Below are 27825 nucleotides of genomic sequence, written 5' to 3'. Positions count from 1 at the left end.
ACACACACACACACACTTTCAGGAAGTGCTACAGTTTAGCAGGGATTTATACTGCTCTGTACCTCAGGCAAAATGCCATTTCTACATAGTGCTGCTTCTACCGCAGTCCCACTGGCAGTAGAATGCAGAGAAGCTGAGACAGGACAGATCAGCTGAAGGAACTGCAGGCCTCAGAACAGAATCTCTGAGAAGTGGATGAGGAAGGAGGGATTGAGTGACTGACCTGCCAAGTCGCTTTTCCGTGTACTCTTATTGCAGCACCCTGTTGACATTTCATTTCAGTGTTGACCCGCCCTAACCCAGAATCAAATCTCTGTGTGGTTCCTTTTCCTAGATATTGCAGGCTAGCACATAATTTCCCCCGCGCCTGAATAAATACTGAATTCACTTTTGAAATATAAACATAGAAAAAGATTCTAAGAAAGAAAGAAGAACAAGGCAAGGCTAAGGGGAGGGACAGTAGAAAACAACTCTATAGAATAGGTTTGTATCTCTAAATGGGGAGTGCTAAATGGGGGCAGACCTGACCATGTGGTGAGACCTGCATTGCCCCCGTCATGCAATTTCACACACCAGATTGTGTGAAATGCTGTTGGCCTAGACACACCCTAAGAGAGCTTGCACAAGATCTGGATTTGGTTGTGTGAGAATTGCGAGTGTCTTGGCCAGGTCAGCAGCCAAGAGGATGCATGTGCAAGCAAGAGTTATCTCAGACAGCTCTGGCTCTACTATTTATAGCTGATCACAGAAGGTGACAAAATTAAACTTAAGTGCTAGCAGGTTTTGCATTTAAAGATCACACAAGTTCTTTCTTGTGGGAAATGGTATTCGATGGTGAAATCCTACTTTCCGGTCAATAACATTCTCTTTGGATATATTTCTGGCAAAATTAATTTCTGTGCAAAGAAATGCTCTGTTGCCATTCTGAGAGATGCCAGCTCTGGATTGAGACAAATTTGCTTTTTACTATACCAATAAGGCAAAACGGTACAGGAAAAGTAAATGATATGGTGTCAAATTGCTTTTATGAAGCATGTTACTACTTCCAGATGTTGCCATGTTTCCTTTTGGAACTGGTAGTGCCACTGTTTCCCCAAATCCAGAACAAACAGAAATAGCCGTGTACAATTAGTTCTTCAAAACACATGTGATGTCAAACACCAAGTGCACTATAGGACAGTTACTGTGGAGTCATCAGTCCATTAAGATGCACAACCCAAAGAGGGGTAATTTCAGGTTAGTTGGGCAATAAAGCTTGTATTGGTTAGATTGAAGATGTGGTGTTAAACCGCTGTGCAGAAGCAGTGTAGAAGAGTTTGGATTTGATATCCCACTTTATCACTACCCGAAGGAGTCTCAAAGCGGCTAACATTCTCCTTTTCCTTCCTACCCCACAACAAACACTCTGTGAGGTGAGTGAGGCTGAGAGACTTCAGAGAAGTGTGACTAGCCCAAGGTCACCCAGCAGCTGCATGTGGAGGAGCGGGGATGCGAACCTGGTTCACCAGATTACGAGTCTACTGCTCTTAACCACTACACCACACTGGTGTAGCCCCGCCAATGGAGCCCAAAATGAACCATTGTACCATTTTTAGTCAACAGATCATTCACACGTGTGTGCTTTGAACATTCTGATTTTTGGAGAGGTTTGTAGATTTATGATACAGAAACATGATTAGATGCCATCAGGTTCCAGTTGCTTGGTATGCTTCTAACATGGTAGAGGCTATGGACACACCGATGTCAATTGTGCCACATGGAGAAATTTGGTGTTCTAAGCCAAAGGACCAAATTACCCATCTAAATAGCAGACTTTCAACTTCACACAATTAAGGGTTTTGGTGGCCTCTTCAACCATTACTGCTAGTGATGCATTTCAAAGAGAAGAAAGACAGGACCCAAACTAAGGATGAGTGGGTCTTCCCCATTCCTTGCCCAGTGGTGAGAGCCAAGCAGCAGATACACTGAGTAATTTGCAGCATTGCTATTTGGGAAACAGCCAAGTGCAGCTTAGGGGGTGTTTTAGTCTCAAGGGAAACCCACCACTAGGTAAGTCCCTAGAGGAGAGGGAGGAGATTGGTGAAGTTTTGTTTGGCAGTGCTAATGTGGGAGTAGTGGGCAGAGCATGCCTCAGCATTGATGGCTCCTGCCAAGGCACTTAGGCCCCAGCTGCTGCAGGGTTGCCAGGTGCTGATTGTGGCCCCGAAGAAAGGCTATGGAACTAGCCAAGGGCTGCCAACGTCTGGGATTCCCTGGACATATCTGGGATTTGTCCATCAGAAATAGCATCTGAGCGGAATTTCCAAAAATCAGTAAAAAATATCTGGGGAAACCCATATTTGAAATGTTGCTTTTTTGGCGAATTTCCTTAAAAATAGCTCAACAACTTTTGTGTCCGGATTTTCACTTTTTGAAATATGGCAACCCTAAACTAAGCCTGGAGTTGGGGTAGTGGAGTAGGCAATTTGATGTGCCTTCATTTTACACCATTGCTAATGCTTAAAGAAAGAAAAGCAATAAGTAGTGTTTATATGGGGTAAAGTAAAGGTAAAGGTACCCCTGACCATTAGGTCCAGTCATGACTGACTCTGGGGTTGCGGTGCTCATCTCGCTTTACTGGCCGAGGGAGCCGGCATACAGCTTCCGGGTCATGTGGCCAGCATGACTAAGCCGCTTCTGGTGAACCAGAGCAGCGCACGGAAACACCGTTTACCTTCCCACCGGAGCGGTACCTATTTATCTACTTGCACTTTGACATGCTTTCGAACTGCTAGGTGGGCAGGAGCAGGGACCAAGCAACAGGAGCTCACCCCATCGCAGGGATTCAAACCACCGACCTTCTGTTTGGCAAGTCCTAGGCTCTGTGGTTTAACCCACAGCGCCACCCGCATCCCTTGTTTATATGGGGTAATGGGGAGTAATTACTCCCCGTTTATATGGGGTAATGGGGAGTAATTGCTATACCTTTGAGGCAGATGTTTCGCTAACAGAAATTCTAAGGTAGTTAGTTAAATGTTCATAAAAGTTGTATGTGTATTCTATAACAACCTGGCTGCTATGAACCAGTAAGGAGTACATGTATGCCTGCTTTGCTGTGTATTGTTCTTTCCCTAGTGATTTGTTACAAGGGATGTTTGAAGTTTTGTAACAGCATTTCACATATAACAACCTCAGCAAAGTTTTATGAATGTCTGAAAATTCAGAGATGTGGTGAATAATGTCAACAGTCACCTGCATGTGATTACCTGCACTTACTTGTTTATGTTTTGGAAAGCAGGGAGACAGATAATCTGTTTTAAGATATTCGCAAAACTTTTTTGGGATTGTCAACATTCATGTGTTAATGTTGGCAATCAGCAGGGGTTTTTTGGTTGTTGTTTTGTTTACACTCACTATAACATTTATAGAGAACATCTTGGAGCAAATACATTTTATTTTCAGTTTATATCACATCTTTATCCTAAAGATCCAGGGCAGATGATATCTGAAAGACTAAAAATAAACTTTGGCACTTCAGTGTTGAGATGCACATACAGAGAGATCTACTGCAAATACAGGCTGCTCCATTCACTCCAGTGGAGGGACAAGTGTTGCATTTTGCATATGCAAATCCAGTCGCTTTATTCAAGTGACCAGGAAAGCCATAAGAGAGTTCTTTGTAACACTCATAAGAGTGTTTTTTGTATTTATATTCCACCTTATCCTTCCAGGAACTTAAGAAGGCAAGTATGGCTCTCCCCATCCTCATTCAACCCTCACAACAACCCTGTGAGGTGGGTTAGGCAGAGAGGAGTGACTGGCCCAAGGTCACCCAGTGAACTTCATGTCTGAATGGGGATATGAACCCTGGTCTCCCAGGTCCTCTTCTGACACTCTAACCACTATACCACCCTGGCATAGAAGGATCGAGGCAAAGCATAGAATTATACAAATCACAAGAAGCTGCTTTTCTCTTGATTTCAGTGGGTCTACTCTAAGAATGACTAACACTGGATTTCAACCATAGGCTTTTAAAAGTCCCCCCTCTGATGTATGTAATAAGAACATTAATTGTTCTAACTAATCTTCTAAGATTAATAACCACAATTAAGGTTTTTAAAAAGAAAAAAAATCAGAAAGTGCTTAGCTATTGGTTCAGAAAAAATTGTGAGTGCTCACCACTTCTGAAAATGTGGAAGTCTCGCCGCTGTATACAAACATTGTTGTGCCCCTCGTGGAAATATTTAAAGGTTTTACCAGAAGGGGGGAGCTTTGAAGGTTTCAGTTTGAAGAGGAAATCAGATCCGCAGAAAATTAACACTTCAGAATTGATTTATGAAATGCCAAAGAATTAGAGTTAATCTCAAATTTGTGCAGCGCCGTCTCTGGCATGCACTGGAATAGTATAGTGGCTACAAGGCAGATGCCATAAGTTTCCAATAAAAAAAATCATTTGGATTTATTACAGGCTAACAGCTCTCTGACAAGCTTTCACCTTATGAAAGGGAGAGGGCAAGAGAGCGATTAAGAGAGCGAGAGGGGAAAAGCGAGACGGACTGAGGGAGAGGAGCAGAGGGCTCTTGATGACCTAATTCTAAGTTAGCTGTTCAGTTGCAGGAGTATTGACTACAACGTAGACCCTTGTGGGAAGCAGCAAAGAGGAAGCTGTGACAAGGGCAGAGAAGACAGGGAGTATCCTCACGGACAGGTGAGTCACAAATTCCTGAAGCTCAGGAGCATCTTGTGTTAGATTGTACTTGCATGACAGAGGCGTCCTTTGGCCGATACTCTTCATTTGACAGCTGGGTAAGCAGCCAGTGTGATACTTCTCGAAGGACTAGAAAGGGGAAATGCATGAGTTCCAAAATAGCCTCTTTAAAGCTATCGAAACCACCACATGGTTATGAAGTGTTATGGGGTAACAGAGGTGTGCAGAGAGGGATGAGGGAGCTCCCTTCTGGCTGGTTTCTTGGTACAATTTTTGATGTATTAGAAGCATTTAGGGCAGCTCTATGGGTTCACCTAGGGTTCCCCCCTTCCCCCCTCAGGACTGCTGATTAAAGAGGGGTTTCTCTGAGAAAGTACAAACCAAGACGTGGATTCTAATCGGCTGTATTCTTCTAATATGCAATTGTCCTTATCAAATATTGGCTCTTCATAGCTGAGGCTATAAAACTGGCCGATGCAGCTACTTGAATTAAATTGAAAATAACATATGGTCAGACATCGTAGCATACCCAACACTAACCCAAAATGCAAGATAAATTATAGGAGCTATTCTCTATTTATAGGGAATTCTAGAATATGGGTGGAATTCAACACTCGGCCTACTCAGAGTAGACCCATTGAAATTAATGAACATGAGTAACTTAGGTCTATTAATTCCAACGGGCGTACTCTGAGTAACGTTTAGTTGACTTCTACCCATTATTTCAAGTGTAGAAGGCTAACAAGTTAAGGACAAGAAGCTGTAAATTGGAGATTTCTCTCCTCCAAAAAAATAAAATAAATGAACCATACTGCGAACATGGCAATAATCTTGCATGCAATTATGTGCCTTTAAATTCCATTGAACTGAAGCACATAAAAACGGAGTACGCTTACAACTTTCTCAATAGTATTGATAAGACCACCACTATCCTCAGATTCCAGGGAATATGAAAAATATTAATCTTCAAACCTGAATATTTTCTGCTATATTTACCTTTTTTAAAACAATGTGATTATTTGATTATGTGCCAGACGGCACCACACACGAAACTTTTGGAACACCCACTGTTAATTTTAGCTGGAGCGAGAAACCATCTGATGAGACGCGCCAGCCATATAAGGCTATATGGAGCGGTAGCGCAGAGCATAGTTTCTGCGCCTGTTAATATTCAGGCACAGAAAAGCATTTTGACACATTCTAGCAAAGGAAGGTAGGATGATGCGTCTAGCAGGCCTTCTGACTTCCTGCCTAGGTAGCAGGGCCAAACAGCACTTCTACCTCTGTTGTTTTCTCCGGAACAGGAGTGCCGGGAGACTGGAAGCTGTAAGAGCAGGACGGTCAGGGAAGAAGTGTGAGTGTCAGATTTAAAAGCAAGCAATGCCTCATCTAAATCAGACGTCAAGTTGACAAACAGCACTGGACAGTCATTTAAATCAGTTTTAAGTGAGGGAATAGCAAAGATTCTGTACGTCAGGGGGAAGGAAGGGTCTAATTTATAGCTTGGAGGCTGCACGTTGACGCATTCTACGTTTGTGAGGTTAGATTTTAATCCTTACCTCCTGCTGACCGGCATACAGGCACACTCGTATACCACTTAAGTGTGCAAAGACATCAGAATGACAGCCATTGCTTGCTGGAGGAAAGGTCTCGCCGTGCAAGAGGCATGCTACAGTTTTAGAACTCTTCAGATATGCAGCCCATGTCTGACATAGAAGCTGCAAGTTGGCCACCTGTTTTTTTAGAAGCGCTTCTGAAAGCCTGCGAACAGTCAGTGTCAAATGCATTCAAACTGTTATTTAGAAGACCCAACGTGGACCCTCTAAATATGAAGGCCTAATTTAAAGCTATTACATTTGACAGACGTCCACCTGTGAACTTGTTCTCTTTGTGCAAACAATGTACAGTATGAATGCCAGTTTGTTATTCACAGCTCATTTTGGTCAGTGGGTTTGGGGTCAGACCTATGGGGACATTTCATCTCAAAAGCTTATGCTTTAGAGAGTTATACATTAATTGGTAGCTTCCTTTACCACCAAACTGGAAGTAGTTGGGGTGGGGAAGCCTACCATGTATTCTCACTTCAGTCAAAATGTGGCCACAAATTAGGTCAGGGCTTTCTGTTGCTGCCAGGAGTCGATTAACATGTACATTTCGGCAGTGGTAAAACCTGTGCAACAGGGCCGCACTATACGGTTGTCTTAACAGAATGATTCCCATAAGAAAACTGAACACATGCCATGTCAGAAGAAAAGCTAGCTGTCCTCATATAAACAGCTCCCCGTATAAAAATTAAAGGGAGCATGGGAACATAGGAAGCTGCCTAACACTGAGTCAGACCATTGGTCTATTTGGCTCAGTGCTGTTTACAATGAGTGGGACCTTCTTCATGAAAAGCAGAAGCTCTATCACTGAGCTATAGTCCTTCTCACTGACTCCAGAACTAAAAGTATGAACAAGTGCTGTAGCATTGTGTTAATTCATTGCTTATATTAACAAACTAAAAACTTTTGATCCGTTATATGTATTCCTATGTAGGTGTAAGGAATCAGATGTAATCGCTTAATTAAAAACTAGTATAATTAATTGACCATGGCTATAGCCCTATGCTATAAAGCACGTCAAAGTGCAAGTAGATAAATAGGTACTACTCCGGCGGGAAGGTAAACGGCGTTTCCATGCGCTGCTCTGGTTTGCCAGAAGTGGTTTAGTCATGCTGGCCACATGACCCGGAAGCTGTACGCCGGATCCCTCGGCCAATAAAGCAAGATGAGCACCGCAACCCCAGAGTTGGCCATGACTGGACCTAATGGTCAGGGGTCCCTTTACCTTTATAGCCCTATGCATGCATGCTTGGGAATGGGGCATGCTGAAGAAAATGGGGCTCACTTTCAAGTAAGTGTGCATCAGAATGTGTTACAGGATGTCTGTAATCATACGATGGCCATAGTGTGACTCAAAGGGCAGGATGTAACAATCCTTCTTGGATAATCACTACTCATGCTACTTGTAAAAGACAATTTTTTCAGTGCATTTTTCAGTGACATCTCTTAAAGTACATAAACTGGTATGATGCTGGTAGGCTATCATATAAATCTGTTTCATAGGAAGATATGCAACCTACAGATCTATTTTAGGTGTTTTCTGTCTCAGAGGTGGGGAATAATGATTAATCTATAGGCCTTCAGTTATTGTTTTGTTGCAACTCTGACCACTGATCATCCTCACAGGAATTGATAGGAGCTGGAATCCAGCAACTTTTGGAGGTCCACAAGTTCTGCACCCTTGGTCTATCTGAAATCCACACAGTGCCATGCACAGTAAACCATGAATCTTAAGGAACAATGCATGAGGCAACACTTCTGTGTTTTAAAAGTAACTTGAGTAATAGTCATCAAACCATACAGCCAAAGACCTTCACTAAAATTGAAGCATTTATATTTCTCAATCCCTTAGGGTTGATTCTCAGAAAAACTCACAGTGCAGAAACTGTTGCAACAAAGATAGTTACATCCAAGCCAATGGCACATACATGCAGAATTTTGAGTTCATCCACCAAGTCAATATATATAGAACTCTGAGGGTCTTGCTGGCCCCCAGACATAACTACATCTGTTCACAGCACTAATGATTGCAAGTCATAGTGAGCTGCCACTCCCACCCCCCCAAAGAGAAACAGAGGGTAGTCATGGGAATCAATTTTAAGTGGCAATATACTCTCAGGAAAATGCCCATCTGCCCCTAAAAATGTCTAATATAAATCCTGTGCTCATTCAAATGATGTGTGTATTGCTGCAGTAAAAAATGTAATGTATAGAATTCGCTGGAAGACTTTGTAAAGCTGGTTATGGTTTCAAAACCCTTTTAAGTCCCATTGACGGCCTCGTGAATGTTTCTAATGATCCTTTTTCCATTCTGAATAGTTTATGCTGAAATGTTCCAAGCTGTCATTTCCCACTAGAGCTCTATTGGGCATAGAGTTTGGTCATATCTGACACTTTTGCCAAAGCACGTGCCTATGAGCCAGTTGACTGAAAAAAGTTTATTTTTTAAAAAAATAATTTTTAATGATTTTCCAATTTTAAAACAAAATACAAAATAACATACAAACATCGACAAACAAGAACATACAAACAAGTATAATTTCATGTCCTCATTTTCATAAACCTTCTTTCTCGGACTTCCTCATACCTCACCCTCACTGCATCCTTGTTTTACAGTTTTTCAGCAACCCTTTACTCCAATTAAATTGTAACTTAATCTTTCTCAATTTCATCTTACTTCATCAAACAGTTTCAGCTGTAATTCTACATCTTCCTTTCCCTTGACATTTTAGTACTCATCAATTTTATAACAGTTCTTAAGATAAGCTTTAAATTTCTTCCAATCTTCCTCCACCGTCTCTTTCTCTTGGTCACAAATTCTGCCAGTCATTTCTGCCAGTCCCATAAAGTCAATCACTTTCGTCTGCCATTCTTCCAGTGTAGGTAATTCTTGTGTCTTCCAATACTTTGCTAGAAGAATCCTTGCTGCTGTGGTAGCATACATAAAAAAAGTATTGTCCTTTCTTGACACCAATTGGCCAACCATGCCCAAGAAACTGAAAAAAGTTTAGACTTTGACCCTGAATTAATATTCTTCAGACTAAGAGGGGACAAAGACCCTTTGAGATGCATCATTAATATAATAATATAATAATATAATATAATATAATATAATATAATATAATATAATATAATATAATATAATATAAATCAGTTTCTAAACAACCATTTCAAGACAATTTACATGTAAGATAATTAAAAAAACATTAAAAATACAAAAATAGCAAGTACCTTTATTAAAAAAAGACTAAAACCCTAATGAAGTAGACACTTAATGTAAATACATATTTATCCAGCTAGGAAAGCCTATTCGAACAAAAATAACTCCAGATGTTTCCATAAGTTGCAGATAGTTGTTGCCTGTTGCATCTTGGCTATTCCACAGAACAGGGGAAGCCACACTAAAAGCCTTCTCTGTGTTATAGTGGAGAGGGCTTCTGAGGCCTTTGGAACATGTAGGAGAAACTCTTCTACAAACCGCAGCAATTTAGGGGGTGTATAAGAAATAACAGTAGCCTGAGTTGCTTCAGGCCAGCAGTACTTGAACAACCTGGGAAGATTCCTACCCATTACTTGCCACAGAGATGTTTTGAGCACACAATGAAGGACTGTGTTTATTACTCTCAAAGTCTGTGAGTCAGAGAAAATGGAGGATGCGGAGAAGCTTACCTCCTCACCAAGAGCGGAGTTAAATTTAATCCTGAGATGATGGAGGATGATAGGACCGCTCTTTGCGGCAGTTGTTTCCCCCGATCCTTTTACACTGACTCTGGCAGAGTACGTTTGGTCACATGAAAGAAACGCGCTGAAATCCATGACCGCTGCTAAATGTGTACAACACCATCCAGATATTCCATTGCTTTTCGGGTTTCAGTGGTGCACGAGTTAATGGCACTTGGTTGGGAGGAGCAAGACAGACAAGCAGTGAAATGGAAGAAGGTCAGTCTCTCAGAGAGTTTGGCTTCCTCACAGATGGTTTTAATTTATCAGACCATTTGGAGGAGAAGCTGGTTCCATTTTGTGTCTCAGGGCTGAAATGGGACGGACCTGTTTTCTGGTGCCTAATGTGAATCACTGTAAAAAGAAAAGAAAAATTTAAGCGTTCCCGACTGGTTGCAACTTTCATGACAGTAATGCTACCAATGCCATGGGCAACAATATCCCCCTCCCAACTTCGTGAAAATGGGCAGGGCTAAGCCTTGCTGCCCAATGATAGTATTGTTAGAGTGGGAAGGGCTTTGTTTTGGTTTTTTTGAAAAATTGGTTTTATTGCAACTTTTTATTATTGTATTTTCTGTATGGCTCAATTTTACGTACACCACTCAGAAACGCTAAGGATCAAATGGCACATAAATGCCTTTTTTAAAAAAAAACCCAATCGAATAATTATAGGAGTGATGTACCCCATCGTTGTCAGTGGCTGAGTCTGTGTGGCTTCTGCAGAGGCAAAAATACAGGAAAAGTAAGCAAGAATAATAATAAAAACCCTGCAGTGACACTATGGGAATGGGAAATTCAAAGACATGATAAGGGACTTGTCACATCATGCGTGACATGTTATGGCATCATGAACTAAGTGCAGCAATGCTGCTTGCTGGGGATAATAATAATTGTTTTCCAGGAACTTCTGTCAAGGGTTTCACGACTGTTTAACAGTGTTTAGTGTCACATGTGTGACTTAAATCAGGGAAACCGTGACAGAATTAACCCATCCTCCTCTAGCACCACTACTGTGATAAAAATCGGAGCCCTCTGCCCTCTCCTCCATAGCTGCTTAAAGTAAAAATGAAATCACTGGGAGAAGTGTGGTCAGATTTCCTGCATCAGACATAACTTGGCTCTTGCTTAGGAGTACACAAGTTCTGCTGCTTGTGTAAACCAGTCATGGCTTCAATAGGATATTTGTATGTCACTGAGAGGCAGTATAATATTCTGAAAGATCCAAACAACATTGGCATTAGGCTGCTTATGTTCCTACGGCTAAGGAAATTGCCAGAAGAGTATATTTCATTGTCCCCCCCCCCCAAAGGGTTATCTGATTTATTAAATTTATATGTATTTGTTGAATACAGTATATACAAAATGGCCATAGGATTAGCATCTGGAACACAATACTCAAGAATTTATGGTAGAGCATTAGTAAGGATGTCTAGTCTAGCTTTTCACATGGACCAGCTGAGCTCCATTAATTCAGGTGGACTGACTATTGATTTAAACAGTCTGGTCCTGAAAGATCAGAAAACTGAGAGATTTGACAACTATTCCAATAGGCTTCTTGTTAATTCCTGTTCTCCGTACCCCCTACCTCTTTTTATAAACAAGGAGATGTAACCGGACTCTGGTCTTCTACAAATGTTTATGCCATAATATTTTGTTAGTATTTAAGGCACCATAAGAATCTTCATTGTTTTTGGACATAGAGGAAGGCTGACTGGCTGATGCATAGAAAAAGAACATTATATCTGGTTTTTATCACCACACATGCACACCCCAAACACATTTTGTTGTTTAACATATTAAAACTATTTGGTAGTGGAAATTGGAAGGTATGGTGAGCTAATAGTCCCAGACAATTATTCCATCTCTGCATTCTCAAATATGTATACAAATCAAGCAAATGTAAGAACGAAAAGTATGAGGCTGAGATGCTATGATGTGATGATAGACAGTAATTAGCCTTCCTGATATCAGGTCTTGTGTCTATTAGGCTTTTCCTTGAGTCAGGAACCAAAGATTACCTATTTTGATTACCCTGCTCTCTTTGTTTTTATGTGATTTTAGACCGAGTCTTGCCGCTGCACATTTCTTTTAATATACCTATTTTTGCATACAATTTTGCCTCATACTGTACAGCATTTTTGCAAAGCAAATTCCCATAATAGAAAGCATTTTTGCATGCTTTAAAAAAACTGATTTCTACTATTTTTATTTACACTTTCCCCTAATATACACCCCCCCATTATTTGGTTGAACAACTGTTTCACAAAATTTTGAGTAGTGCAAATTTCAAAGGATAGCCTCATTTTGGTTTGCATATTGTTTTTGGGAAGTGCGAGTTAGGTCGGCTCACACTTAAGACAAAAGCAAACCGAACCAAATGTAGTTATTTGGTCCTTCGCTAGACCATTCAGCATCGATTCGTGGATTCAGGTCACCACAGATAATCATTAAACCAATGGAAGCAGAAAAGCTAGACCCAGGATTCTTCTGATAACAATGAAAACTCAGATCTGTGTTGCATGTGAGTGTGGGTTACTAATGCTCATCACTTCATAGTTCTTAGTGACAGTTGTGAGGCACAATATTTCCTAATACTATTATGGCTATGAATCTGTGTGAGGATCAGCTCAAATCTGCATGCAGAGCTCACATTCATGCAAGCAGATCATGGAAATGACAAGTTTTAAGGCATGGGTAGGCAAACTAAGGCCCAGGGGCCGGATGCGGCCCAATCGCCTTCTAAATCTGGCTCGTGGACAGACCGGGAATCAGCATGTTTTTACATGAGTAGAATGTGTCCTTTTATTTAAAATGCATCTCTGGGTTATCTGTGGAGCCTGCCTGGTGTTTTTACATTCGTAAAATGTGTGCTTTTATTTAAAATGCATCTCCGGGTTATTTATGGGGCATTTGTGCCCCCCCCACAAGGTCTGAAGGACAGTGGACTGGCTCCCTGCTGAAAAAGTTTGCAGACCCCTGTGTTTTAAGGGTTGCCGAATAGTAAATCCTCTCTGGGCGAAGGATAAAGAACAAGTCTAGAGTGAGAGACTAGGGTGATGACTGCTGTTTCTCTTCTCGTTGTGAGACTTTTGTGGATGAGAGTTAGAACTCAGAGGCTGAGAGGGAGGGTTTGTCAGAAGGAAAATGAATTGATATTGATTTATATATATTAGTAACTTTGCATTAATGTAACATTTTGTATGTGACTATTTTATAACACATGTTATAAAATACAAAGTATCCAAACACTGTTATTAAGAACAAATAATACATGAGCTAGTTATAGTCAGCTTTTACTATAGTAATAAAGATTTGCTCTTTCAAACCATGCCTCATATTTGGCCAAGCTATCCAGGCTGTGAGAAAGCTGTAGATATTCGTGTTCATATGTTGACAGCAAAATATCAGTGTTTAGGAGGTATTGGAATCCCAGAGCTGTATTTCCTATATGGCAAATGGGAACTGGGTGAGAGAGAAAAAGAGAACCTTTAACAAGCAAAAGGGGATTTGTGATTTGAATTAAAGTATCTTCTTGCTCCTAAGTGGTGGGCTTGGGCAGGTGAGGGTACAACAAGGTCCTCTTGTGAGCCAGGATTTGTTTGAGTAGGAAACAAAGAATAGGAAGAAATTGACGGTTCTCCAAATGGAGGGATGTAGAAAGCAGAACCCCCCAAAGATTGGTATTGGGAACTGTGCTTTTTTAACTTGAAAAGTTAAACTTGAAAAGTAATGCTCTAGAGTTAAGAGTGAGCAGTGAGGTGACCAATTTTGCTGATTATACTAATGAAAAGAGATTGCGAAGAGCTCTAAAAGGACCTATCCAAACTGAATGAATGGGTGGTAAAATGCCAAATGCAATTTAGTGTAAACAAGTGCAAATTGATGCATAGTGGGGAGGGGGGTGGAATCTTAATTTCACCTATACAAAAATAATCTCTGCTCCTCATCCATTAGCAGAGATGTGCACTGTATGAAAAGTCCTTCCACAAATAGAATTTAACCCAAATGGCTCACTTAAAAGCAGTAGATTCTAGATAAATTTAATAATAATAATAATAATAATAATAATAATAATAATAATAATAATAAACAACTATTCACAATTACACCCCCCCCCCCGAAAAGCAAAATGATGGTGAGTTTCATAATGCAGGGGGCGGGGGAGTTTTTACCTCCCATTTGTTACCAATTCACAAATTATTTCTACTCTCTAATTAGTAATCCCCATTTCCTTAAAAAATTACTGGTTGTTATTTCCTGTTGGCACACACACACCAAATGATTTAGCTTTGTAATTTTATTCAATTTTATTTTTTATTTTTATTTTTGCAACAACCTTGAGCGTTTATGTATTTGGTGAATTTTCCATGTTGTTACCAAGACCATGAAGGTTGTGAAAGGCACCCCACTCCTCTACTGTTAGCTCCTACAACCTCTGAGATTGGAGGGTCCATTTAACTCTCTGGACAATACTTTGTGACAGACTTGTTGAAATAGTCATCATCAAGTCCAGGATTCTATCTTTCAGTAAGTCATTCTACCAGCTAATAGAGAGATAAGGACAGATAAGGACAAGGAATAGAACATAGCAGGAATATCATCTGCTCTGTTTGGCCAATTGGTTTGTGTTATCTTGGCAGGTGTTGGCACTGACCAGTTTAGATGGGACTATAGAAGTATACAGGCAGCTATCTTTGTTTATCATATTATTCAATAGGCATAGTCATATGGGTCTAAAATGCATGTGTAACCCTGTGAACATATTCCTGGATGTTAGACAAAATGGAAATCATAGAAAGTACTTCAGGAATGGGGAGATAGTGGCACTCCAGTGTGGTGTAGTGATTAAGAGCGGTAGTCTCGTAATCTGGGGATCCGGGTTCGCGTCTCCGCTCCTCCACCTGTAGCTGCTGGGTGACCTTGGGCCAGTCACACTTCTTTGAAGTCTCTCAGCCCCACTCACCTCACAGAGTGATTGTTGTGGGGGAGGAAGGGAAAGGAGAATGTTAGCCGCTTTGAGACTCCTTAAAGGGTGTGAAAGGCGGGATATCAAATCCAAACTCTTCTTCTTCTTCTTCATTGGGCTCCTATGGTCAGGGATGTTGGGCGTTGCAGACCAGCATGTCTGCAGGAGACATAGGTTCCCAATCCCTGACTTAGGGCCCATTCACACCATACATTTAAAGCAGTATCATAGCTTCCCCAAAGAATCCTGGGAACTCTAATTTGTTAAGCATCCTCAGAGTTGTTAGGAGAGCTCTATTCCCCGTACAGAGCAATAATTTCCAGAGACGTTTCACAGTCAATCCCTCTTCCCAGTGAACTCGGGGAACCCTAGCTCTGCAGGGGGAATGTGGTCTCCTAACAACTCTCCAAATACCCTTATAATAAGCTTTACTTTCCAAGATTCTTTGGGGAAGCCATGAGTGTTTGTAGCACAAGTGGGGCATTGGTTCTTCCGACTAAAAACAAAACTGGGATTCATTTCAAGTTGCTGATTATTATTATTTTTTAAAAAATCATTTTATTAATTTATTGATTTGTTACAAAGAAATAAGAAAATAAAATAAAAGAGTACATAACACTGCAGACAAACCTATATACATATTTTCCACAATGAAAGCCAGAAAAGAAAGAAAAAAAGAAGAAAGAAGAAAGATAAGAGAGAAAAAGGGAAGAGAGAGGAATATAAAAGGGGGGGGGGAGAAGAAGAAGAAGAAGAAGAAGAAGAAGAAGAAGAAGAAGAAGAAGAAGAAGAAGAAGAATGTCCCAGAATTTTTAAATCTCTGGGCATGTCCACCACATATGATATAGGGTACCAATCATTCTATTACATCTCCAGCACTTATTGCTACTTGATTTATTCATTTTTGCCAATCCGTCTGGTGCCCAGTACCACCTGTGATGCATCTTCATATAGGTCTCTCTTAATGAGTAGCAGGCCATGAAATTTATATTTTTTGTCCAATTCCCCCCCCAATCTTTATATTCAATTGTATAGCCTAAATCTCGTTCCCACTTTTGCATATTCTTTCCTTTGTTTTCTTGATCAAGATGAATGTTGTCTAATAATCTATATATTTTGGCGAGTATTTTTTGGTTATTCTGTAAAACCTTTTTCTAATTTTGATATTTTATTCCCAAATCCTCTTGTCTTTATATCTTTCTCATATGTAGCATTAAATTGAAAATATTCCAGCCAATTTATTCCTTTTTTAAGTTCTTCATATTCTTTTAATTTGGTATTTTCATTCATTCCTTCTACCAGATCTTTATAAGTTGGCCAAGCATTTTTTGTATTATTTTTTAATATTGAGGTTGCATCTATTGGAGAGATCCACCATGGGGTTCTTTCTATAATTCTCTCTTTCATTCTATCCCATACCTCGAATAGGGCCTTTCTCACTAAATGTTTCATGAATCCTTTATGCATTTGTGCTTTCCTGTAGATTAAATAGCCATGCCAACCATAAATTTTATCCCTCTAGTTCCAAGATTTCAGTATTTTTTAATAGCATCCACTCTTTCAACCAGCTCCAGCATGCAGCTTCAAAGTATCTTCTTAAATCTGGAACTGCAAATCCCCCAAATTCTTTTGGTCCCGTCATTATTTCTGATTTTATTCTGGCTTTTCCCCCTTGCCTCAAATTGCTGATTTTATGGTGCCGGTCAGTTGGGGTACATAAAGCATTTCCAGCAATGTCTCTTTCTAACAAGTTACTTGCATTTGATTTCATACCCCTTAATTCCATTATCATTGAATTCAGTGGGAATTAAATCTGGGCTTGATCTAGGCATATCAAAGAAACATTTCAGTTAAATGTGTTGTAAACTTTGTATGAGAAATCTGGTTGGCAGAAAACGGAACTCCACAGTGCCATCTGGTATCACAGTGTTATAATGCATAAACATTGCATATAAACAGCTTTTTTTTTTTACAATGTAGCTGAGTCCCACATTTACAATTGAAATGACATTAGAGAGTCAAGCTTGTTGTTTTTTTGCAAGATCTGTTCTCTGAAACCCATTCACAGAGAGGTATATGGTGTGACCAAAGCAGTTATTTCAAATTAGCAAGATGCCCATCCAATGACAGATGGCATGTAAAGAACCCTGTGGAGGTATAGTGGATTTTGGCTTAGAGAGTCTGAGCGTACACCCTATGGCTTCAATGTCCAATAAGGGCTGGGCCACCTGGGATGAAGAGGAATTCAGTCAGATACACTGTTAAGAGAGAGGCTATACTTGCTGCTTGCTGCTAGTGATTTTAGCAATTAAGAAGCAGTCATACTGGTGACTGAATGGGGTAACTGTGCCCCTGAAGGACCAGGTGCGCAGCCTAGGAGTCATTTTGGACTCACAGCTGTCCATGGAGGTGCAGGTCAATTCTGTGTCTAGGGCTCCATCTGGTACGCAGGCTGAGACTCTATCTGCCGGCGGACTGTCTCGCCAGAGTGGGGCATGCTCTAGTTATCTCTTGCTTGGACTACTGCAATGCGCTCTTTGAAGGTGACCCAGAAACTACAACTAATCCAGAATGCGGCAGCTAGACTGGTGACTGGGAGCGGCCGCCAAAACCACTACATTGGCTCCCAGTATGTTTCCGGGCACAATTCAAAGTGTTGGTGCTGACCTTTAAAGCCCTAATGGCCTCGGCCCAGTATACCTGAAGGAGCGTCTCAACCCCCATTGTTCCACCCAGACACTGAGGTCCAGTGCCAAGGGCCTTCTGGTGGTTCCCTCGCTGCGAGAAGCCAAGTTACAGGGAACCAGGCAGAGGGCCTTCTCAATAGTGGCACCCGCCTTGTGGAACGCCCTCCCACCAGATGTCAAACAAAAAAACAATTACCAGACTTTTAGAAGGCATCTGAAGGCAGCCCTGTTTAGGGAAACTTTTAATGTTTTACGGACTATTGTATTTTAATATTTTCTTGGAAGCCGCCCAGAGTGGCTGGGGAAACCTAGTCAGATGGGAGGGATATAAATAATAAATTACTACTACTACTACTACTACTACCTGAATGGTCCCACCATAAGTGGCATTTGGGGTACACTTTTCCATAGAAAGTCAGCAAGATGCTCTCTTTCATAGGGTATGCAAGTTATTGCTTAGAAGTCCCTCGATTTCTGATTGAGCACATTACTTTCTAAAAAATTTTTGGAAAAGTGGCATGATGACTTTGGAATGTCAGCAGATTGGTGAAATATAAATATTTTGATGGTTTCCTCTGAAATGTCAGCATCTGCCTCTCTTTTTTCTCAGATAGAAATTTGTAAATCTATTTCTGTAATCCTTAATTTGTAAGGCAGACTATGTGAACAACATCGGAAGGGTGTGCAAACATCTGCCATGCACCCTCATTTTGAGATGGTGTTGGCACAACAAACAACTTTCCGTCATTTTCTGATTCTGAACGATCTCTCTAGCACCACCTAGTGCTTTTATTTCCAAGCAGCGATAGGCATTTCTTCAGTTATAATTCTGCCTGGAACAGCAGGCAGCCAACAGCAGGCAGGCCAAGACAGCCAAAGCCAAACATTCAAAGTGCCTATTTCTTTGTTCCTGGTTTATTTTATTGTACTTCATCCAAAGGAGTAAAATGATCCTCATTTGTCCATTTGGGAGCTATATGAGTTTCTCTGAGACCAGCCTTCTAGTCTCAAATAGCACAGTACTGATTTCTCCTGTGGCTCCTATAGCCCCAGCAATCATTCTCCATCTAAGGAGAAACAAAATTGGATCTAAAAACTAACACAGAGGAGAATTTGTGTGCGTGTGAAATTCTCATGCGTGGGGTGCAGAGGTTTTGAGGCCCTAGACCCATGTTATCACAAGTACCCTTTTATTATACGAATGGTCTGCATTCTGCAGCCTTCCTGGGTGCACACACTTCAAGAACAACATCATATAAATAATAAAATTATTGCTGTTATTGTTATTGCTAGTGTGTCCCCCAGCCATGTATACTAATAGGTGATTGCCATTTATCTGCAGGAGGAATTCATCAGGTTTTCCTGCTGAGCTGCAGTTGCTGCCAGAAGAGGAATGGCAGGCCGGAGGGGAGGTGAGAGAGGCAAGCAACAAGGCAGACCAGAGCCTCAACTACACAGACATTCTAGAACATAGCTGTCAACGTTTCCCTTTTTTAAAGGGAAATTCCCTTATTCCGAATAGGATTCCTCACAAGAAAAGGGAGAAGTTGACAGCTATGTTCTAGAATGGGAGTAATGTTTGTAATTTACGATACCCAAAATTACTTCCAAAGGATCTCTTTTTGGCCTTGGAATGGAAGATACAAAGTGTGTTTCCAGAATGGGACTTAATTTGCAAATGGGTCACAGGCAGCATTTTTTTTCTTCTTTTCTTAATGGATTTCTCCTCAAAAGAATAAATCTGGATTAAAGGGTGAGGAGAGGATGGGTTGGCATGTTGAAGCCAACAATATTGTGCAAACAGTGCAACAACCATCAACAGCAACATCTTGCATGGAAGAGGAGCAGCAGTCTCATAATAAACAGGCATCTGGAAACACCTAAAGTTGGCTAGATTTATTTCTCTCAGGTGCTCAGTAAATGTTTTCTCAAAAAGAAGTCAGAACAAAACACTGCATTTTTTGGTGAGGGGACATTTACAGTCTAATTATCTTTCGAGCTTGCTGCCTTGTGGTAATTAGCATAATGGGATTTGAGCTATTAGAGAAGTTTCAGTTAATAAATGTCCTCTTGCTCCACCTCCGGTCAATATTTATTACTTTGCAGTTAAAACTCTGAAGAGATCGGCCGTCCCTGGAGTGACTATCACACAGTTTGTGGAGGACATTCCGAAAGGGTGCAGCACACCTGACTTTGAGCGGAAGCCAATTACCTTAACATTACAGGAAGGTGAGGCATTGCCTAAGAACTGATGATTACAATTCTTGAATAGCTGAGCAAATTCCTCCTCTTTCGGAGGAAGAGAGGAGAACTAGCCCCGTTGTATATCGGGGGGGGGGCTGTGTGGAGAGAGTCTCTTCCTTTAAATTCCTGGGATTTTTATGTGAACAAATGCAAATGAAAATACAATGCAAGCAAACTAAACATTTGTTGTTTAGTCGTTTATTCGTGTCCGACTCTTCGTGACCCCATGGACCAGAGCACGCCAGGCACTCCTGTCCTCCACTGCCTCCCGGAGTTTGGTCAAACTCATGCTGGTAGCTTTGAGAACACTATCCAACCATCTCGTCCTTTGTCGTCCCCTTCTCCTTGTGCCCTCAATCTTTCCCAACATCAGGGTCTTTCCCAGGGAGTCTTCTCTTCTCATGAGGTGGCCAAAGTATTGGAGCCTCAGCTTAATAACCAGCTATTTTTGGTGTTTCTAAGGCATCTGCTAGAACGCTTTATTTCTTATTAGGAGGGAACTAGAAAACACATGGCAAATATTTCAAAGGGGAATTCCTTTACATCATCCGTTTTTATTGTGGATTTCTGCTTCCTACTGAAACATTTCCCTTCTGTTTTCCTCCAAGGTAAAAATGCCATTTTCAGAGCTGTGGTCAAGGGTGAACCAAAACCAGAAGTGTTCTGGAAACGCAATAATGAGGCAGTGGATGATCCTCAGAAATACCAGATATCATTCAGTCCAGCCACAAATGAGTTTATCCTGCAGGTGAGGATTAACTGTTATCTATGGCTATGTACACACTATACATCTAGACTGCGTCAACAGAAGTATAGTGTCCAGGTCAAGGGAAGTAATAGTCCCACTCTATTCTGCTTTGGTGAGACCTCACCTGGAATACTGTCTCCAATTCTGGGCACCACAATTTAAGAAGGATGTTGACAAGCTGGAACGTGTGCAGAGAAGGGTGACCAAGAACCACAAGAGTCTGGAAACCAAGCCTTATGAGGAACAGCTGAGGAAGTTGGGTATGTTTAGACTGGATAAGAGGAGACTGAGAGGAGATATGATAGCCATCTTCAAATAACTCAAGGGCTGTCACATGAAAGAGGGAGCAAGCTTGTTTTCTCCTGTTCTGGAGGGTAGGACTCAAACCAATGGCTTCGAGTTGCAAGAAACATCAAGAATAACTTTCTGACAGTAAGAGCTGTTTGACAGTGGAATGGACTCCCATGAGAGGTGGTGGGCTCTCCTTCTTAGGAGGTTTTTAAGCAGCGGTTAGATGGCCATCTGTCATGTATGATCTAGTTGAGATTCCTGCATTGCAGGGGGTTGGACTAGATGACCCTTTGGCCCCATTCTAACTCTATGATTCTATGATTTAAATGTGCTTCCCTCAAAGAATTCTGGGAACTGCAGTTTGTTAAGCATGCTGGGAATTTTAGCTCTGCGATGGGTAAACTGAAGTTCCCAGGATGCTTTGTGGGGGGGAGTTGTGTGCTTTAATGTATGGTATATACACAGCTTCCTGTGAATATACTGTTTAATCTTTAACGCAGTAAAATGTCAAGGACTGGTGAATCTTCTCCCTAAAAATGGAGCATCTTAGAAGAAGAAGAAGAGCCTGCTGGATCAGACCAATAGCCCACCTCATCCAGCATCCTGTTCCCATAGTGGCCAACCAGACACCTGTGGGAAACCGGCAAGCAGGACCTGAGCGAATACAACAATAATCAATTTTCTGCACTGATTTCCATTTCTCTTTTCTCTTTAAAGGTAAACAAAATCACTGCGGATGATGCTGACTTGTACCGTTGCACCGCTGTGAATGAGTATGGGGAAGCCACCTGCACTGCTGGTCTCAAGATCATACAGGGTAGGTTAGTCAAGGTAGCATGTTGCTGTCAGCCTAAACAATAATGCTTTGGCACTGAGGACCAACTATTACTTAAATTGCAATCCTAAACATGCTTACCAGGGGTGAAAGCACCGCTGAGTACAATGAGACTTACTTCTGAGTATGTATGCATAAAAAGGTAAAGGGACCCCTAACCATTAGGTCCAGTCGCAGATGTCTCTGGGGTTGCGGCACTCATCTCACTTTACTGGCCGAGGGAGCTGGTGTACAGCTTCCGGGTCATGTGGCCAGCATGACTAAGCCGCTTCTGGCAAACCAGAGCAGCGCATGGAAACACCATTTAGCTTCCCACCGGAGAGGTACCTAATTATCTACTTGCACTTGACATACTTTCAGACTGCTAGGATGAAGGAGCAGGGACCAAGCAACAGGAGCTCACCCTGTCACAGGGATTCGAACTGCCGACCTTCTGATCGGCAAGCCCTAGGCTCTGTGGTATGCATAGGATGGCGTTATTAATGCAAATAATAAGTATGGGAGGGACAATAACTTAGTGGTAGAGCACATAACTTTGCATGGAGAAGTTTCCCAGTTCAGCCTCTGGCATCTCTAGTTTAAAGGATCAGGAAGCAAATGATGTGAGTGACCTGAGACCCTGGAGAACTGCTGCCATTCAGAAAGAAAAAAAAAATATCCAGTATGATATGTATAATGCAACTATAGGTATTCTTATTCATGAAAGATACCCATTAAAATCTACAGGCCAACAAAGGGCTTTCTCTATTACTGTAATTGCCATTAGGCATTTGAATGTCATGTTTTAATAGAATATTTAAATGAGAAACATAGATGATGCATTTCCCAGTTCGACAAATACAAAGAGAACCATGCTTGTCTCACTGAAGTCGGTATAAGTATGAACTGTACACTTAAGCCCTAAGAATTCTGTGAGGCTTGAGTGTGCTTAACATCTAAATTGTAACAACTGTCAATGCTTAGAGGAGGCATTCCTGCAACTACATGGCTAATTAAGGAATTCTCCTTCCCTCTTGATTTCTCTCCCTCCTCACCTTTCTTCTCTTGCCGTAACTGATCAGTCGGCTTCAAGAAGAAAGCGAAGCAGACTTCTTCTGCACCACAGACAGGTAAGCTGCATCGGTCTGGAGGCTCTCAAGCCAAGACTTTGCCACTTGATAATACATCGACCACATCAACGCTCTTATTAAGCTCTTAAGGAAGCCCCATTTTCATTGCATGCCAATTCTTCTTTAAAAAATCTTACAGACCTGAAGAAGGAGCTGCAGGACTTCAGAAAAACATTAAAGAAACGGTGAGTGTTTTCAAGAACAGGTTGTTTTATAAAGTAGGGGGAAGGGGGTCCCTGTCTTCCAAAAAATGGCTGACAAAGTCCCACTTGCAGAGGGTGTTATATAAACAGATATTCTGCAGAAAATGTTCATGAACATCAGTATATACTAAGCAGATATCTTGCTTCTGACAGTAATAGGGATCAGTCCTCAATAGATGTTGCTGTCAGTAGTGTATGATTCCTTATACAATTGGTCTTGCTTTGCAGTTTTTTATCTCTTTCTCCTGAAGTTATAACCTTTTTGCTTAAGTAAATTTGGGGGTGGGAGGGTAGGACATCAATGTGGTCTTCTGGTTTTACCATTTGTTTAAGATCGTAAAATTAATATTAAGGGGAGAGCCAGTGGGGTGCATTGGTTAGTGTGCTGCACTAGGACCTAGGAGACCAGAGTTTGAATCTCCACTCAGCCATGGAGCTCATGGGGTGACCTTGGGCCAGTCGCAGTCTCTCATCTTAACCTACCTCACAGGGTTGTGTGAGGATAGAATGAGGAAGGGGTAAACTGTGAGCTCCATGGAAGAAAAGGGAACTATAAATGTAATAAGTGAATAATAAATACTGTGTGTACAGATAGGCTTAAATCATCTTCTTGATAAATTACTGTTTCATGATTCCAAATGGTAGGAGGCCCAACATCTCCCCAGGTAAGATGTTCCAATGCAGAGTTACTTTAGCTTGTAGAAAGAATGTATTGTACTTAATAATGCCACCCGCTGAGTGCAATTCTGCCATTAGCTGCAAACATCCCCATCATAAACAGAGGAGGCTGTATCTGGTGTCATTAAAGAAAACAAATGGAGTCCTACTAGTATGTTCCTAGTGGATTTGCCTCATATTCTGAAGAGGGTTTGGAATGAAAAGCAACCCCCCACCCCACCCCAAAAAACACCCCACCACATATACATATTGAGAAGGATGTCTCCTGCTATTCACATATAATCAGGGTTTTTCTTCCTGGTACTTAACTCTCTCAGAACACCTTCAAGAGCTCCAAAGAAGGAAATTGATATGGAACAGATCTGGCAATTATTGCTGAATGCAGATAAGAAAGATTATGAAAGGATCTGCCTGAAGTATGGCATTGTTGACTTCCGTGGGATGCTGAGGAAGCTTCAGGAGATGAAGAAGGAGAGAGAGGACAAGCAGGCACAGGTAAGGCTACTTCTTTAACGCCAGAGTCTAGGGAGGCAAATCCTCATCTTGTTGCATTTCATAGAAAGAAGAAGAAACTGTCTTATACTGAGTCAGTTCATTGGTTCACCAGGCTCAGTATTTTCTACACTGGCTGCCAGCAGCTCCTCAAGATTGAAGGCAGGGATCTCTCACAGTCCTATCTAGAGATGCCTGAGGACTGTTGTTAGGAAATTCTGCCTGCAAAGTAGATGCTTTACCGCTGAATTATGACGTTACCTGTGTCACAAATTCAGAATTGAGTAAGTTTTTCTGAAGGTCCCATACGGATTAAATGACCCAGTCACAGATCTCCAGGTGAAATTTAAAACTTTATTGCCAAGGCTCTGAGTATTATAGTGAACTTGCCACAAGGCTTGGGCTTGTTTTCCACAGCACATTCTCCTTAGAAAGGAGAACACCTAGATTTATCTAAAAAGCATTGAAATGGTAATCTTGCTTGCTGCTGTTGAAATAATTGACTTGGTTGTCTTCAGAACAGGTGGTACCCCATTTAAGCTGTGTTAATAGTCCTTGAAATCCACTATTATATCCCTGTGCTTTATCTCCTCTTTGCTCTTTACAGTATCTACTCAACCTCAGAAACCTGAGGCATGTCAGAGTCAATGAGGTGCAAGGAAATGCTTCATTTGATCTAGAGATGGAACTGAAAAATCCGGAAAGTAGAATTTACCTATACAAGGTAAGGAAGATTAAGTCAAGTCACGGAGTTGTACCATATCAGACATTTGGGCTGAACTGGACCTAAGTAGCTCAGGAGAGAAACCGAGAAATGTATAGCAGCACTGCTTGACTCCATGGTATACTATACAGTATATATATATAGTCCTACAGTATAAACAAATTTCAGAAGGGAATGTGTTAAAGTGAAAGCACAGCACCTACATCTTCCTCTTTAGGAGGAGTAACAATGACACAACAATCTCCCAAAAGGATACTGTAGAGTTGGAAAAGGTTCAGAAAGGGGCAGTCAAAAAGAACAGGGGATGGAACAACTCTCCTATGGTGAGAGGTAGTGTTTGGGCCTTTTAGTTTAGAGCAAAGGTAAGAGGTGACATGACAGAAGTTACGCATGTTATGCTGAAACTGGATAGCGAAAAGTTTTTCTCCCCCTCTCATAATACTAGTCCTCATTGGATATCCAGTGAACTTGAATGTTGGAAGATTTAGGACAAATAAAAGAAAGTACTGTTTCATGTAGCACATAGCCACCCAGAGTGGCCGGGGCAACCTAGTCAGAAGGATGGGGTACAAATAGTTAAACAATGAGACTTTCAGTGATGGCTCCCAACTGGGGTGGTTTTAAAAGAGGATTAGATAAACTGATGGAGGATCTATCAATGGGTTTGCTCTACCTCCATGGTCAGAGGCAATAATAGCAGTTGCTGGAAACAGCAGAAGAAAGTGCTTGTTGTGTCAGCATCGCCCTTGAGCCAGTGCCACTAACTGGACTCATCTACTTCAGCCCTGACTGGGCTAGGCGAGCTGGGTAGCACTTCCAGAGACCACCTTCTGCACAGGAACAGGTCAAAGTGCTGTGGACTCACAGCTTAGAGTTGTGAGCACCGGATTCACTCCAACAAGAAGACAGTCGTTGCACAGCAGAGTATAGCAGAGCATAAACGACTCGGAGAGCAGCTCTGTAGAATATCTTCTTTATCCTATCCACAACTATAATATACAACAATATACAGAGCTTAATGAGGTCTAAGCATAAATGAATGCTGCACTACACTGAGTGTCTGCAGCTGCTCTTAGCAGCAACCTTATCTCTACACACAATCTGTAACACTCAGTCTCTCTCTCTCCGACACACTGACTGACTGACTGACTGACTGACTCTTTGATGTGGTGCTGGAGCTGAATAAGTAGAGAGTAGAAAACCGCGCCTCCTCTCTGGAGAATCAGCAGACTCATCAGGAGATTCTTGGATATGGGAGGGGTGAAATCTCCTCATGTTGTGCCTGGCTGCTTATTATAGCGTTAAAATCGAGATGTGGAAAATATGGAAACAAAGAGGAGAGGCAGGATTGAGATTTGGAGATACACTTCAAGGTCCAGACTATGGGAAGCCCTGAAAAATTAATAATTATAATTTGGGTGATAATTTGGTCTTTTTTATTTCAGTTTTTTATTTTTATTAGATTATTACTTGATATGTTAATTGGATGTTTTTTATTGGAAAATTAATAAAAACGATTTAAACAAAAAAAAGAGGATTAGATAAATTTATGGTGGATCTATCAATGGGTTTGCTCTACCTCCATGGTCAGAGGCAATAATAGCAGTTGCTGGAAACAGCAGAAGAAAGTGATGTTGTGCTTGTCGGGATCTCTGCTCGGCCAAGCTGATAAAGCTCATTTTCTTCCTCCGAGTCTTCGGAATCACCTCCCGACGTGTTTAATGACCTGAGCCTTTGATGAGGTTCCAAGGCACATTCTTCAGCAGAGTTTCCAGCACAGGAAAGAGACGAGAGGTTTGGGCTACATTATAAAGAGTTTATTTCTAAGCTATGCAGACAGAAAAGACACCCTCTCTCTATGGAAGCAGAAAGCAACTGGACAAAGGAACAAGGGAACAAGGGAACAAAGGAACAAAGGAAACAGGAAACCACTAACGTCACATCCTGTCTCGTTTCCCGTGAGACTGGAAGGTCTCTGGAATGTAAACAGAGTCCTGTTACTCCAAGCAGCTGCTCAGTGGCAAAACAGAAACTAACAGTGCTTGGGTGGGTCCTGCTTGCTGCTTTCCCACAGGCAACTGGTTGGCCACTTTGAGGACAAGATGCTGCACTAGATGGGCCATGGGCCTGATCCAACAGGCTCTTCTTATGTTCTCATGAATACCTATTCCTGATGCTGACAGCCCAAATTCTCAAAACTCAATATTTACGAATATTTACATATCCGTGTTCATTTTAAATCCCTGGTTAGCTTGTTTTTTTGGTGGGGCCACCAATGATTCCCAATTATAGTGGCTTCAAATCTTTGTCACCTGTCAATTTGTTGCAAATGGACATTTGCAAGGATCATTTTGCTTGGACTTTGGTTTATATTGTTTGCAAGATGATTCCGATCTTCCTGTGAATTTATTCTCTTTCCTTCCTCCCTTCAGGATGGCCAGATGATCAATTTTGGATTTGACAGTGAAAACACAAAGCACTGCCTGCGACAGGTTGGCAAAAAGTACAATTTTATCATCAACGATCTGCAGCCAGAAGATGCTGGCGTGTACCAGATCAAAGTAGAAGATGTAGATGTTTTCTCAACTGAGCTGGAAGCAGAATGTAAGGCTTCGTGACCATGGGGTTGTGCACAGAACCTAGAGGGGGTGTGCATTTGTTTCATAGCATATGGAAAAAAATTGAAATGAATGGGGACCACTCATTTCATTTGATATTACTAGTAAAGAAACAAATGCCAGAGTTCTGGATGAATTCCAAATGTCATATATTCATTCATTGCTCATTTATGACTTGTTTGGAACCATTCATCTCCTACTAACAGCAGGTATAGATCA

At 41.3% G+C, this 27825-nt stretch overlaps 1 protein-coding gene across 1 annotated transcript in view; it reads left to right on the top strand.

Moving 5' to 3' along the window:
* The first annotated feature begins 4347 nt into the window (after positions 1-4347).
* IGFN1 (immunoglobulin like and fibronectin type III domain containing 1) overlaps positions 4348-27825 on the top strand; it is a 48989-nt gene continuing 25511 nt past the window's right edge. Inside the window, exons 1-10 of the mRNA XM_083745275.1 lie at positions 4348-4687; positions 19007-19076; positions 19771-19893; positions 20517-20656; positions 21665-21764; positions 22844-22891; positions 23031-23076; positions 24090-24267; positions 24872-24988; positions 27421-27592. Of these exons, the coding sequence (XP_083601401.1) occupies positions 19058-19076; positions 19771-19893; positions 20517-20656; positions 21665-21764; positions 22844-22891; positions 23031-23076; positions 24090-24267; positions 24872-24988; positions 27421-27592 (943 nt within the window). The 5' untranslated portion in view covers positions 4348-4687; positions 19007-19057. The remainder of the gene's footprint in view (positions 4688-19006; positions 19077-19770; positions 19894-20516; positions 20657-21664; positions 21765-22843; positions 22892-23030; positions 23077-24089; positions 24268-24871; positions 24989-27420; positions 27593-27825) is intronic.

Source organism: Podarcis gaigeae (genome assembly GCF_964106915.1).
Source record: "Podarcis gaigeae genome assembly, chromosome: 6".
In the NCBI taxonomy this organism is placed as follows: Eukaryota; Metazoa; Chordata; class Lepidosauria; order Squamata; family Lacertidae; genus Podarcis; species Podarcis gaigeae.
This window is presented reverse-complemented; position numbering and strand designations above follow the sequence as displayed.